Here is a 13,792-nt window from a genome sequence, read left to right on the forward strand (position 1 = left end):
GCTCATCCTGATGACCTGTGAGCAGCTTGGCTGTATTCAAGTTCATCTGCTGAACCTGGTCAAGCTGTAACTAATAAACCAACTACCCTAGAGTAACCATCCTCACGTGCGATATTGTTGTGCCCCTTTCCAGGATGGGACACTTACGCGGAAGTCGGTGTCCAGGCAGCGAGGGGATGTGTTCCAAGATGGGAACTTAATTGTGGGAAGAATTTTGCCTCGAAGGCAATTTGATGGAACGGCTGGTAGTAGTGTGAAAACATGAGACGGCGATCTCTGGGTGCCAAATTGTATATTTGGAGGCTCATAACTCTAGTACACCGAAATTATTAGCATTTTAGCAGGAAAACTCTGCACAAATTGATAAACTCAACAATACTCTTGCGATTCGAGATGTTCGGGTAGCCTGGAGTTCACTCATTGTTTTCGAACATCATCCCTAATCTATCCGAAGCCCGTAGATATTTCTGTCCTCAGTATGGCTGACGCCAACGCCAGGTCTGTCCCGCTTGAAGGTTTCCCACTTGCTATCATCTTGATTTCACTGGTATTTCTCTTCTTCGCTATATTCAGCGTGGCGGTCCGCACCTACATCCGGCTCACTGACAAGGTGTTCGGCCTGGACGATGCATTGATGCTGGCCGGCTTGGTAAGTTTCTCATTTGCACTATTTCAGACATGCCCTCGATCCAGAAACATACCACTGATACGATTATTCAACGCAGTTCGTCTACATTATCGACACCAGTCTCGCGGTGCGTGGTGTCACTGTGGGTATAGGCTCCAAGAACGACCGCCTCAACTCATGGCTGCAGGCTGAGGCGCAGAAGTTCTACATTATCTGGATTACGATATACGTGATCGGAGTCGCCTTAATCAAGTCGTCCGTGTGCACCACCCTCGTACGTATTGCAGCAAAGGCCCATCGCGTTATGCGCATTGCCGTTTGGGGGCTTCTCGGGTTAACATGGGCGTCGTTTTGTGTCACATTCTTTGGCATCCTAACTTTCTGTCGACCCGTCGAGGCCAACTGGAACACAGCCTTGGTTACAGAAGGAAAAGCCACCTGTGCGAGTACAGAAACGCTGATCGGCATAAGCCACACAAACACTGGCACCAGTATTGCTACCGACTTTGGCTGTATGGTTTTGCCGGGCTTGTTATTGTGGAAGACGCAGATGAGAACAAGGGCCAAGTTGCGAGTGTTTGGTCTTTTGTCTGTTGCTTCGGTGTAAGTGCTCTCTTGACTGATCTTCTGGTTGTAATATAGCCTTAGTTAGTAACTGATATGACTACGTAGTGCATCCCTTACGACAATTGCTCGAGCTCCCTTCATCTCTCGTTATAAGGAGCCAACTGACAATCTCATGTGTACGTTTGCATTAACTCTCCCATCACATCTCGACGACTATACTCATCATGTTTTAGACTACATTGGTTTTATCGTTTTTTTGTCTTCTATCGAGACTGGCATCGGCTGCATTGCCGCTTCCTTGCCCTCTGTCCGCGGTCTCTATTTGCGCATCCGTGGGAAGCAAGACACACAAAAGTCAGCGAGCACTCCAAACGCGAAATCCTTAGTGACCATCGGTGGTGGTATTGCAGGAGGCCATAATTCATCGGGCAACAGGGGTGCGTTCGCCAAATCCACTGACCGAGCCACTACTACAGCGTGTGTTGGCGGTGGAGCGGGTGACTGGGAGCGTCTACACGACGACGATTCAGATAAAGGCATATTGCTTGATGGAAGGAGTGCTGGAATTAGAGCTGACTATAGTTACTCAGTTGAGTTGGAGCCGGTGAAAAGGAATAGGCCCGGAACATCTGATTACTAGCCAAATTTAGAGAAAAGCTGCTGCTCAATGACCATAAAGAGCATTAGAGTTACAAAATTATACTTAATCCTTACTTGCATTCTTGAGGAATAAGTTCAAATCGTTTCGCCAAGGTTTTTATTCACCGAAAACAACTGTTCTGAGAAGAACTGAGGCAAAGCAGAAACCTTCCATATTAATCTTTTTTTTTCGACCCCACACATCTTCTGCTACATTTGGCGTAATGCGGATACAGTCATTACGCTTACTTGAGCTCTTCAAATGCAAATTGGACATATGAAACATACACCGGTCTTCAGTCAGCCTGGTGATAAGACTGGGCGAATGCGCTAGATCCTAAAAGTGGCCTTCTAAACGTGCTGGACAAAGAGTGCCTGACTCCCGATACTTTGATTGGAGCACCTATAACGAGTCCGTGGCACAATTACCTTCTTACCGTTGGCCCCACACAAAGCTAAGTTTTATGTCTCCAATATACGAAGGTCGCTACCAAAAGTCTTCGGTCGTCAAGACTTCGGTACGTACCTTAGCAACTGGTTGATAGCTTGCGACAATGAGATATCAGCTGCCGCTAGGCATGATCGCTAAGTATATTTTATATATCTGTATCTGTATAGGGCTATCCTCAGTAGCCTTACTGGTCAATAGCAATCAGCTTATAGCTTGATTCTAGCAGCTATAGTGCTCAAGGTCCAATCAGTACTCTGACCTCCAGCTGGTCACGGACCAATAGCAGCTGCTTGTACAAACTAGAGCAACCGAAGACTCTTGGCAGCGACTTCCGTATAGGCCTTACAATCATGAGAGACTTTGCTAAAATTGAGAAGGAATGGCTCATTTTGAACTCCGCATATACTGGTAGATACGTGCATGAAAAAGGTGGTATCAACACAGACCACTCGAACCCAATCCAAGTGCTGAGAGTTTGTACGTTCGCGGTCATGTGGACCAAAGGTAAGCCTGTTAAAGTGCCTCCTCAGGGCTGAGGGATAGGAGTCTGCCATTCATTGATCAAAGCCCCATATTCTAGACATGACCACGATCTGCATGCACACTACCTTCGACGAAAGCCACAAGGCGCATTACGAGAACCAAACGGAAAGACGAAGATCATGGACACTGGTGTTCTATGGCAATGATATTGCTGTTCAATGTAGATGGTATGCTTGATTTATCATAACATGAGTCATATTGTTCGCAGCTGAAAGCTCCTTCAAGAAAATCTAAATAACAGGGGCAGTTTATTTCTTTACCAAAGGGAGCAGTATTTCCACACCTTCTCATACCTGCCTCCGTCACAGTCTTGCTTTCTTCGTCCATTTCACTTTGATTTTGCGAGTTTCGTTTACACTCAGCGGTTACTCCCACACCTCGGTAACGATCATGTGGACAATCTCCCGAGGCTTCCCATACACCGCTCAATCGATCCTTCCATGTCCTGTTCAGACCACTAGTCATTTGCTGGGAAAGCACATTGGCAGTGTTGACGAGACGATGGCGCGGGTCCAAAAGGTGAATTCCTTAATAACGCATGGGTCCCGTGCTTGTCCCTTGGGTGAGTTCAACTGTGATCCACTTGTGATGTGATGGATTTGGGTATACGGATCCGTGTTGCCGTTCGACCTTGATCAATTCTCACATGTCCCAATTCCTATAGAGCATCACCACCCTCTAGATGGTCGTACTCGGTCTCGAATGTTTCCATGATCTTGTGGAAATTAAATCCGCATATGGATATTCTGTTGCATCGAGCTCTGCTTCCACTTTAGTCTAGTAGATAGCAATTTTCATGTAATCTCTTTGATATAAGAAAACATCAACAACGTCGTCACCAGATTCTGGTTCAGAAATCCGTTGATCTGCAACCCAGTCCCTAAATAGATTGGAGCCTCCCGATTCACGTCAAGGCTGACAACAAGAATGAACACTTGCAAACCGCTGTCCCTGAAATTCTCTCGGATACTGATTCCATGAACTCATCGTATAGTAACCCAAAAAAAATGGTTCCTCTCATTTTCTTTTCCCGGGTGGAAGCTCAAATGATTGTCTCCATTCCTTCCACCAACAATAGGTCTTCCCGGCTGACCGTTTTCCATTCGCTGTATGTGAAGATGTCACCTGGCTCAGTATTTCCCAATTATATCGAGTTTGGCAATTGCCTGTAGCTCGAAACAGGCTCTGTTTTTGATATCCGTTGTCATAACCTATTGTACGGGACTCTTCATGGTCGAGTTGTTTTACATACTCGACAAGCCCGAGCATCTTTGAGACTCTGGGCTAGTCTTTTTCTTGTATTTTGTCATGTTGTCAAGACGAATCAAAAGGTTTGTATCAGCTTACGAAGGCATCTCAAGCTCCTACTTTACTCCATCGGTTCGTATACACAGCGGCGTCCTAGGATTGCCTGTATACGCCAGGACCTCGTTCAAATGTGCTATATTGAGCGATATACCTTTTCAATCACTCGATAAAACTATTGATGATTCTCTGGGTGGAGACTGTTGATATAGGACTGGATCTCCATCCCGCTTTGGTTGTCGCTCACGAGTCGCTCGAAGGAGCGGGAGAACCCGGTATTTTGTAGCATTATCTTGCAAGTGCCCGGCCATCTCGCGTCGGTGAGTTTCGCACAGTTCTTCAGACCAAAGGTCATCTGGAAACGTCGAGGAAACTACTTGATTAAATGCCGATTCGTAAAACCTGTTGTACTACTCGTTTTACAGCTTCGTCACTCCTCAATGGAGCGTTGCCAGGATATGGGGCGATACGAGAATATCAGATTTACAGACATGGGAAGAGCTGTCAAAAGTTGTGATAAATTTGTTAGCCGATATTTGTCTATCGAACCCAGCGTTTCCCAGCGACATCATCCCCATGACGTTTCGGTGACAGGTTTCATCTTGGAAGCATCCTCTAGCACGGATCAACGAACGGAGGCATGCCCCGTTCACAAAGGTTGGTCAACTGGTTCATTATACGGAACATCTGCAGTTCACACAATGTCACGCATGGCTGCGATCAATCAGAGTCCCCGTGAGTAAAACGTTCGGCATCCGGTCTCTCTATACAGATAGAATAGCCGTAGAGCCCAGGCACATATAAAGGCTGCTGTATAATTAAATCGTCATTGATCCTGTTTCTGGAAGCAGTGATTATTGGGAGCCAAGCAATAGGATCGAGCCATGGCAATCGCTCTGGCAAATCTGATTAAAATGTAGCCGTCATTATTACAATTCTGCAAGTGAGAATGGTGCACTGCTTCAGGTGCGGTTGCTGACAAGGCTTGACGTATTGATGTCGCTTACAAAAACCATTATCAATGACAAGTTCAGTTTTAGATCAAAGAATACTAGAATATTAAGCGCTCGTTATTGGAAATCTGCAGGCTTGGGATTTGTTGTACTCGAATTGAATCTCAAAGTGTGGTCATCAATTTTCAGAATTTAGAAATTTGGCATCGCATCAGCCAATATTTGACCGTTCGACAGCTTAGATAAGGATGAGTGGGATAACGCAGGTTAGACAGATAAAGAACTATATGACACATTCAGACTCCAATGTAAATGTATGTACAATATGTAGTGGGAATATAGAACAAGGAGCACAATGTTCACTCCAGCTTTGATCGAGGCAACTCAGGCTGGAAACTAAAATACCGGTTTAGATGGCCGGTAACGTGAGAAGCCATTCTTCCATCAGGGCAACCTGGTCATCATGCGCAATGATTAGAGGACCCCAACCATCACCAAGTTCCTGTGTTACTGTCGTAGAGGCGTTCACGCTGTCCCATTGAACCAGGCCAGCGCCGTTGGGGTCGCCGGACTTGATGAAATTAACCCAGTAGTCGTTCATCTTGGTCGCAATCTGGTAGTCCTCCGCCTCCCATTCACCATAGTACACGTTGTATAGGTTATTCTGCGTGTATTGGATTTCAGTCATGTGGGCGGCACCTGCATTTTGTCCTGGCGGGGCGTGGTCCCAAAGGTAGGTAAAGACTGGGCTGGTCCTGTTGCTCAAAAAGTAAGCCGCCCAATTTTGGGTGCCGATGATGGATCTGTCGGTGTACTGGGCATTCTCAGCGGCCGAGGCGGTGGCCGAGTCATTAGCTGGGTAAGCAGCCAAGAATTTGGCGGGGAACTCGTCTGCGTAAGTTGAGTTGAGATCGGCCAGGTATTCAGCAAGAGTAATGTTCAGACCATACGAAGCACCGCTCTCGTCCTTGGTGTTACCAGTCATAACTGGGACATCGTGAGCTAAACCTAGCTCCAGCGTGTTTAAATAGGTATCGGGCATGCAATAGTAATCGAGAGTGGCCTTCCAAGACGCACTGGTTGTTCCAGGGGTTGACGAAACGTCGAGAGTCTCCATGGGCAAAGACCTCATACAGGCGATATCAGTGCAATTCACAGAGGCCAAGAATTCCAAACTGAACTCCTCCGAAACGCTGTAGGTTTGGTAGCCTTCGGCCAAGCTTACGGCAGACGGATCATGAGGATCGCGAACACCGCTCTGAATGATAGCTCCGACGATCTTTCCCTTGGTTAGAGGACTGTTAAGAATGTGGTATGTAGCGGCAGAACCAGCAGACTGACCCATGACCGTGATATGATCAGGATCACCACCGAAAGAGGCAATGTTGTCACGGATCCATTGCACGGCTGCAAATTGGTCCAGCATACCATAGTTTCCAGAACTGTTCACACCGACGGTGGCCAAGTTCTCCTGAGTCAGCTCGGGAGTGACAAGCCAGCCAGTTGGGCCAGTACGGTAGTTGTAGTTGACAAAGACAACTCCCTTGTCAGCCATGCCACCACCGTCAAAGCGAGGATCAGCATTAGATCCTCCAGCAGGGTAACTCCACATGACAACAGGGAGTTTGTCGTCGGTAGAATTTGCTGCGCTCCAGATGTTGACGTTCAAGCAGTCCTCACCAATAGTCGCATATGTGGTACCAGACGATGGGCAAGAAAGACCATAGTCCTTAGCATCGAGAGTCTCAGTCCAAGCGGTAACATTCTGGGGAGGTCTGAAACGATTCTCGCCAGAAGTGTCGGCTGCAAACGGGACGCCCTTCCTAAGGACGTTGAATGTCAGCATCAATTTATCCAAATACTATTTCTTGAATCGGTAAGTTCTCATGAGTACTCACCAAACAGTAACATCACGCCAGTTGGTAAGGTTCATATTTGCCGGACTGGCGTTAAAGGCCTGGTAGCCCTGAATTGGGCCATTGGGAGTCTGGAGAATTGAATCATAGAGCGCTGCTCTGGCCACTGGCAGCAGAAGTGCCGAGGACCACGCAGAGCCAACTATCCAAGATGGCATTTTGTAAATAAAATCCTGATCTAGAGAATGATCTGTAACAAAGAGCGAGCAGATCGAGGACTTATGATTACAACGCCAAGAGAAGGGTACATTGTAGATGATTGATATAATGAGGTTGCCCTATATGCGAACCAGACGTACGTCCCACCATAGCTCGCTCTCGCTTTACTAGGATCTTCATTACGCATGCAAGTCACACTCGCCTTACCCGTGACGCGTCGTCAATGGGCTATAACCGACGCTACTTAGAACGACTCGGCGGTCGAAACGGCGGCTTAAAGAGCTGTTCCTTTTGGGTGGCGTTTTACTCTCCTGGAAACAAGTGCCGAGGTGACATGTATCTACTCATTAGTGCGAAACCCCACAATTTCGCCTCAATGCCTAAAAAGTGCGCGGAGCTAGAACTCGGACATATCGGAAATGTAACTACGCCAAATAGGGGACGTCGTAATTGATGAGGATTGTATAGCCTTTTAGTAGCCTTATAAGGTAGGTGCTACGTAGATCATCGTTTCAAAACATTAATTCTACTCATACGATCACCACAGAATTTTAAAACCCCTGCATTGCCCGACAACAAATGCTGATATGCCGAGCTCACGCGGCGTGCAACTTAGTCAACATTTGAAATTATTAGTAACTAGTATAAAGAACTGGCCCTCGGCCACGTTATAATTGGGGAGAAGTATGCCAAGAAAGCTACACCAGTCACCATGACCCGTTTTCGTGAACTTTGTTTGCTCGGCGGACTGCTGTTTTCTTTAGCTTCCTCGGAGCAGAATCCTGTCGTCGCTCTCCACAATGGGCCCGTCCGCGGCACCGTGTCTGAGTACGTGTCTGCGGTCAATGTTTTTAAAGGCATCCGCTTTGCAGATCCCGCAACGGGTGACTACCGCTGGGCGCATCCTCCGCACCCGACTTCATGGAACGACACATTTGATGCTTTTGAATTCGGCAATGACTGTGCCCAGCTGGGATTCAATGGCACCGTCGAGGGCTCCGAGGACTGCCTCTTCCTGAACATCTGGACACCGGAGAACTTCACGAACGAGACCAACTATCCAGTCTATCTCTGGAGCTATGGCGGCCGCTTCAGCGGCGGCTCGGGTTCGCAAGCGACTTACGACGGCTCGGGGCTTGCAGCCAAAGGCGCTGTCGTGATTACATATAACTATCGGCTCGGTGTGCTTGGTGGCCTTGCACATCCGGAGCTGAGCGCCGAGGCTGAAGGCAACTCTACTGGCAACTGGTTTCTACAGGATCAGATCGCAGTTTTGCATTGGACAAACGAGAACATCCAACTGTTTGGAGGCAATCCGAGTCAAATCACCCTTGGCGGCCAATCTGCCGGATCCGGAATTGCCCTCAGCATGGTTTACTCCCCTCTAGCAGCCGGTCTATTCCAGGGAGCCATAGCAGAAAGCGGCGCACGAGCTCCCCACGACCCCCTGACCGGTTCGCTCGCTACAAGCCACCGCAACAAAACCGATGCCGAGGCTGAAGGTGTTGAGTTTCTCAAAGCGCTCAATGTGAGCTCCATTGCGGAAGCACGACTGCTCCCGGTTGAGACACTTCTGGCCGCCAGTCCGCAGTCGGATCCCATTTTCGTTGGGACGCCGTTCGCAAACAATTCGGCCTACATGGCTCCCCCAGTATTCCGTCCTGTAATTGATGGCTTTGTACTGCTAGATACCTACGAAGCTACTTTGGCAGGCCATTTGCAGAACGATGTGCCGATTCTCACAGGCAATAATAGAGATGAGAGCGGGGCAACGCCTGATCCGCGCACCATTTCCCTAGCCGACTACAATACCAGCAACAGCGCCATCTTCGAGCCCATTGGACTTGAGGACCGGTATTTCCAACTTTTCCCGGCGTCGACTGACTCCGAGGCCGGCACCCAGACAAACAACTTCTATCGCAACCAGAGTCTGGCCTCGGTCTGGAATTGGGCGAACGCTTGGGCCGCAGGTGGCGGCAATAGTAGCGTCTATACCTATTACTGGACGCACGCGCCGCCGGGCCAGAGTTCAGGTGCCTTTCATGGCAGTGAAATCAACTATGCTTTCCATAACATCCCCTGGGGCACAACCCTTACGGGACGGGCATTGAACTGGACTGCTGAAGATTATCTTATTCAGGACACAATCTCCCAGTATTGGTACAACTTCATTGCAACGGGCAACCCGAATGGTGGTAACTTGACGGAGTGGGAACCAAGTAGTGATGCATCTAAAGCAACGATGCAATTGGGTGATGGATACGGTGCAATTCCGGTGGCATCAGATGATGTTCTTGATTTTATAGCAGAGTACTTTTCCCAGGAAATCGCGTGGTAGGTGGGAGTGGAGTGCCAGTGTATGATGGTCTTGTCTCTCTCTGAGAAGTTGCTGTTGTGGTGGCGCATTGTGGCCATCCCAGCTATTGTATATCGTTGCAGTGGCAAGAGAATCCGTGGACAAGATCACAACTGGTGGCTTCCATCACACCATTAGTCTCTTTCTTCCCATTATGGACATCCAATGATATTTGCGCTGTTCACTGCCATACCCATCTTCTTACTGAGTAGGCTGAATATCTCATGTTGAAAATCTTCCAAAAATCCTTAAGATTAAACATAGTTACGATGTCTTCTTCATTTTCAATTCACTCATACGGTCATTGTTGATCCTCTGCTATCCCCTGTAACTGGGCTGCTGCTTATATAACAGCCGGTTACATGCAATGGGAATAATATCAACACTAACGTTGGCTGATGGTACGAACCACATTAAGGATGTTCCTTCAATATAGTTATTAGCCAATTGATTGCTACTGCCAGCTCCTTCTGACCAATAGTGTACTCGTCGCTTTTTGCCCTCACTAAGAAACATAGCAGCACCTCAAGCGACTCAACCCGGTTTGGCTGTGGCACGGTTTCAAGAAGAAGAAGAAGAAAAAGAGAAAAAGAAAACGTCTGCATTAGCAGCAAACAGGCTATCGCGTACGTGATGGTTTTGCCTCAGCATATTCGTTCTCCGGCTCATTGACAACACCCTCCAACTCATCACTTGATGTTGCGAAGGTGCCAGAAACTCGTACCCCTTTAGCTCCGAACGACGCATAATTGAAAAATCAATCCTCGGACTCTCGGGTACGGTTACTTAGGACCGTACCAGACATTATGCAAACGTCGCCCAAGATGGTTGGAAGACATTTCCTCTCGGCCCCATCTCAGAGCATCGGTCCTGGGGCAAAATTAGATTGCCGATAGATTTACAAGGGAATCACGGTCCAGTGTGGGAGCTTCGCCTTCGCCTAGAGTATTTGTTACCGTCTGCAGACCGAGGAAGTTTTCGGCCTTGAGGTCGGCAGCTCCAGGATCATTTTTCACCGGGACTCATCGTCCGCGGACAACGCGAGGGAGGAACTATTGGGCCGTTCACCCGACGAAGCGATCCATCAGAGTTGGGCAGAGCATGACGCCAGATTCGAGTAATATTCGCCAATGTCATGTAGAATCCAACGAAGAGGGACTGCTCGGAGAGTTGGTCTGGTTCGACCACGAATGTCGCTCAAATGCACAGTGGGAAAAAGGTGAAGAACAGGATCTACGTTTGGCCAGTCTTGAAAACCAGGCGCTAAACAATCTAAACTTTTTTTGCGAGCGGGAGATGACACAGAAAGGGGGGGGGGAGGGAAAGAGAAGAAAAGAAGGGAGGAAAAGTGAAACAGACGAATAGAAAAAGAGATCTAAATACTAAAGTCTAGGTACTATATTATTCTTTAATTTACAGCAGCGAGATCCCAGGCCAGCTAGTGCATGGAGGGTTATTGAGAAGGCATATTCCTCACCATCCTACCCCTGCCCCGAGAATTTCACCTCTGAACAGAACCTGGATCTGCATTTTGTTCCAAATCTTGCTTACATGAGTAATTTGTTCTTTCCATTATATTACTCATGGTATCTCTCGATTCATACAAAGCTGGGGGGTATCTACGTCAATCATCATCTATACACAAATCAATCAATCGATCAATCAATCCAGTGGTACAAACCCCTGATCCCTCCACTCGTTTCCGTCGAACCAGACCTCCTTCAACCTCCGCGTCCCCTTCTCCTGGAAGAAGCAGCGATTCATGTCCTGGCCCCTCCCGACCTGGACGCTGACGGCGTCCCACGACCCCTGCGTCAGGCACTTGATATCGGTGCCCACCTCCGCGCCGTCCAGCGCGTCATACGTCTCTGGACCGCGCCAGCCGTCGTCCCCGTCCTGCCAGACGACCTGTATGACCCCGTCGTCGTCCTGGTACAGTATGTACGTGTTGAGGTCCTCGGGGGTGTAGGGCCTGCCGACCGCGAAGGCTCCGATGGCCGAGCCGGCCGGTATGACGGGGGCCGACAGCGCGCCCTTGGTCCAGGAGTACGCGCTGGTCGCGTTGCCTCGGAAGTCGTAGTCCCTGATAGCGACGGCGAGTCGGCCGCTGCCGTCCCGGTACACGAAGCCGGCGTCCTCCCAGTACGTCTGCGCGACGGGCAGCAGGACTAGGCCGGAGCGCGGCGAGCCCGCGACGTGCACCGAGGTGTCGTTCTCCCAGTACCACCGCGACTCGTCGGAGCCGTTGCCGATCATCTTGCTCCAGCGGACGGTGGCGTCGGCGTCCTGCGAGACGACGTGGGGGAAGTAGCAGGATATGCTGGAGTTCTCCGCCACCTTGAGCGGGAAGTCGTTAATATTGCTCGCCTCGCCCTTCGGGGGCTCGCCGATGTTCCAGAAGTTGAACTTGGCACCGCGGATTATGTTGTTGGTGTCGACGTAGAAGAACTCGAGTAGTTGCTGTAACACCAATAACAAATCAGCACGACTTCATAATGACATGGCCGATCGGCAGCCGCAAACAACCGGAACATCAATGACTTACCGGATCATGGCCCAGGTACGACCCAACGGCGATAGACCCGTTGGGCATGGGTTTGTAGTCCAGCGTATCCAGCGTGACGGGATCCGTCCAAATCCCGCCGACGCTCGACTTGTCCATGAACCGCAGCTGGTTGTCTGGGTCTTGGAAGAAGAGTCTGAGCGTATAGTTGCCGCTGGCACCCCGGTAGCCCGTAACAGCCAGTCTCGAGTTCTGCCTAATAATTTTTGGTGTCGTGATTGTTGTGTTTCCGCTGGGGGGTGTCTGGCCGCCGCCGACCATCGAGTCGGCATTCTTAAGGGCATTGGCCCCAACAACTCCTCCCACAACGGCGCCAATCACAATCAGCAGGCCGAGGATGCCGCCTGCGATCCACCATTGGCGACTCTTTCCAGGCGCTCCCGATAGCCATTTGTTCGGACTTGTCGATGCCATGTTCTCCTTTATCAGAGGTATATCAGGACTTCCGATAACGGTCGGTCGCCCGTCTGTGCCGTGGGTCCATGCGGATGCACGGCCGTCGGAGTATTGTGATGAAATCTCAAGGGACCAGTATGAATGCTGCTGGCCGGCACCGTTTTGCGTAGCGTGGCCGTACGGATCATGGGACTGCGCCCAGTATGTTTGCTCGGGATAGTTACTGGGCGCCAGTGCAACACTCGGCGCGACTGCAGTTGTAGAACGTGACCATTGCGAATGAGGTTGGGGACCGGGGTCAGCGCCGGCAGAAAACAAATAGGCCTGATGTGAATTTTCTGCTATTGAATGTTGATAATCATGTTGTGGTTCTGTCGCTGTCACTGGTTGCGGCCATTGGATTTGTCGTTCGGGTGCAGTGACTGGTTGCGACCAATGTGGTGGAGGTTCTAATGTTGCTGGTTGTGACCAGGCCTCGGTCTGCGACGATGTCAGGAGCTCTTCGTCGTGAGATGCAACCAGCGCATCGGCTGTATGTGATTCATTCTGAAACGATGCTGCCTGCGATAGCACTGGAGCCGGTTGTGGAGATAGAAACGCTGGGGTGATGTAATTTCCGTATAATCCTTTGTCTTCGTGGACCGCGTACTTCTGCTCATTAGGCACGGGTTGTAGGCCGGGTGTCCCATGCTCCTCGTCTCGAAGGGCCGACACCTCCAGCCATGGCTGCTCCTGGGCGCGCTGTTCTCTGACCTTGGCGGCGCCCTCGGGGAAGAAGTATTTGTTGTTGTCGAATAACGACTCCTCATGGGACACCATCGTGGTAGGATCTGTGCCTCATAGCACGACTGCTTCGACGGAGAATTGCTCTCTCGAAGGAGAAAGAGAGATGACAGCGCATTGCCAACCCTGGCCGGAAAGCCAATTTTGAAGAGTGATCAGCGCCCGCTGGCCCTGACAGGGGGTCATGAAATCCTTACTATGCAGAAAAGGCTGCATGTTGGGAGCTGCGCCTCTGCTCTTCTGCTTGGCCAGTCCACAGATTGCTAATTATAACATTGGTTTCATTGGACACCATGCTGAAGCAGTTTGAAGAGTGGCCCCAGAGGATCCATGGACATGCAGCACTAACCACCCTAGCGGCGCACCCAGCGGCCTGGATGCATGAGTTTCCCCCTACCCGAAATAAGCATAAGCGGGAAACTCCGCAGACGTCAGGATTAAGTCATCGAATCTTCTTAAAAAGGCCGTGGTCATGAATTAAACCAAATATCTAACTTGGACATGGCAACCTCTTGGTACGTTGACACATCGTG

At 49.6% G+C, this 13,792-nt stretch overlaps 4 protein-coding genes across 4 annotated transcripts; 2 read left to right on the forward strand and 2 right to left on the reverse strand.

Moving 5' to 3' along the window:
• Positions 1–274: 274 nt before the first annotated feature.
• BKA67DRAFT_683826 (uncharacterized protein) lies at positions 275–1,835 on the forward strand (the record flags this gene model as incomplete). The annotated part of the gene is made up of 4 exons (XM_046108978.1): positions 275–649; positions 726–1,231; positions 1,301–1,371; positions 1,429–1,835. Exons 1-4 carry the CDS (start codon positions 479–481, stop codon positions 1,833–1,835), a joined length of 1,155 nt encoding a protein of 384 aa, XP_045953129.1. The 5' UTR covers positions 275–478.
• A 3,503-nt stretch (positions 1,836–5,338) lies between these two features.
• BKA67DRAFT_611239 (Alpha/Beta hydrolase protein) lies at positions 5,339–7,473 on the reverse strand. Its single transcript, XM_046105394.1, has 2 exons — positions 6,985–7,473; positions 5,339–6,909 (listed from the first exon to the last, which is right to left on the reverse strand). The coding sequence occupies exons 1-2, from the start codon at positions 7,158–7,160 to the stop codon at positions 5,496–5,498; spliced, it is 1,590 nt and encodes a 529-aa protein (XP_045953130.1). The 5' UTR covers positions 7,161–7,473; the 3' UTR covers positions 5,339–5,495.
• Positions 7,474–7,684: 211 nt separating this feature from the next.
• BKA67DRAFT_580092 (carboxylesterase) lies at positions 7,685–9,765 on the forward strand. The gene has a single exon (XM_046103821.1). The coding sequence runs from the start codon at positions 7,874–7,876 to the stop codon at positions 9,497–9,499; it is 1,626 nt and encodes a 541-aa protein (XP_045953131.1). The 5' UTR covers positions 7,685–7,873; the 3' UTR covers positions 9,500–9,765.
• Positions 9,766–10,906: 1,141 nt separating this feature from the next.
• Positions 10,907–13,423, reverse strand: BKA67DRAFT_412212 (uncharacterized protein). Its single transcript, XM_046096764.1, has 2 exons — positions 12,063–13,423; positions 10,907–11,977 (listed from the first exon to the last, which is right to left on the reverse strand). Exons 1-2 carry the CDS (start codon positions 13,293–13,295, stop codon positions 11,180–11,182), a joined length of 2,031 nt encoding a protein of 676 aa, XP_045953132.1. The 5' UTR covers positions 13,296–13,423; the 3' UTR covers positions 10,907–11,179.
• Positions 13,424–13,792: the final 369 nt, after the last annotated feature.

This window comes from Truncatella angustata (assembly GCF_020726525.1).
Source record: "Truncatella angustata strain MPI-SDFR-AT-0073 chromosome Unknown BKA67scaffold_9, whole genome shotgun sequence".
NCBI lineage: Eukaryota > Fungi > Ascomycota > Sordariomycetes > Amphisphaeriales > Sporocadaceae > Truncatella > Truncatella angustata.

What these genes read in the sequence shown, in the direction of transcription:
- BKA67DRAFT_412212 (XM_046096764.1), bottom strand. Translation starts at nt 13,295, where the DNA reads ATGGTGTCCCATGAGGAGTCGTTATTCGACAACAACAAATACTTCTTC. An exon ending in CGTACCTGGGCCATGATCCG is followed by an intron (nt 11,978 to 12,062) that starts GTAAGTCATTGA and finishes TTGGTGTTACAG; the next exon opens with CAACTACTCGAGTTCTTCTA.
- BKA67DRAFT_611239 (XM_046105394.1), bottom strand. Translation starts at nt 7,160, where the DNA reads ATGCCATCTTGGATAGTTGGCTCTGCGTGGTCCTCGGCACTTCTGCTG. An exon ending in TGGCGTGATGTTACTGTTTG is followed by an intron (nt 6,910 to 6,984) that starts GTGAGTACTCAT and finishes CAACGTCCTTAG; the next exon opens with GAAGGGCGTCCCGTTTGCAG.
- BKA67DRAFT_580092 (XM_046103821.1), top strand. Translation starts at nt 7,874, where the DNA reads ATGACCCGTTTTCGTGAACTTTGTTTGCTCGGCGGACTGCTGTTTTCT.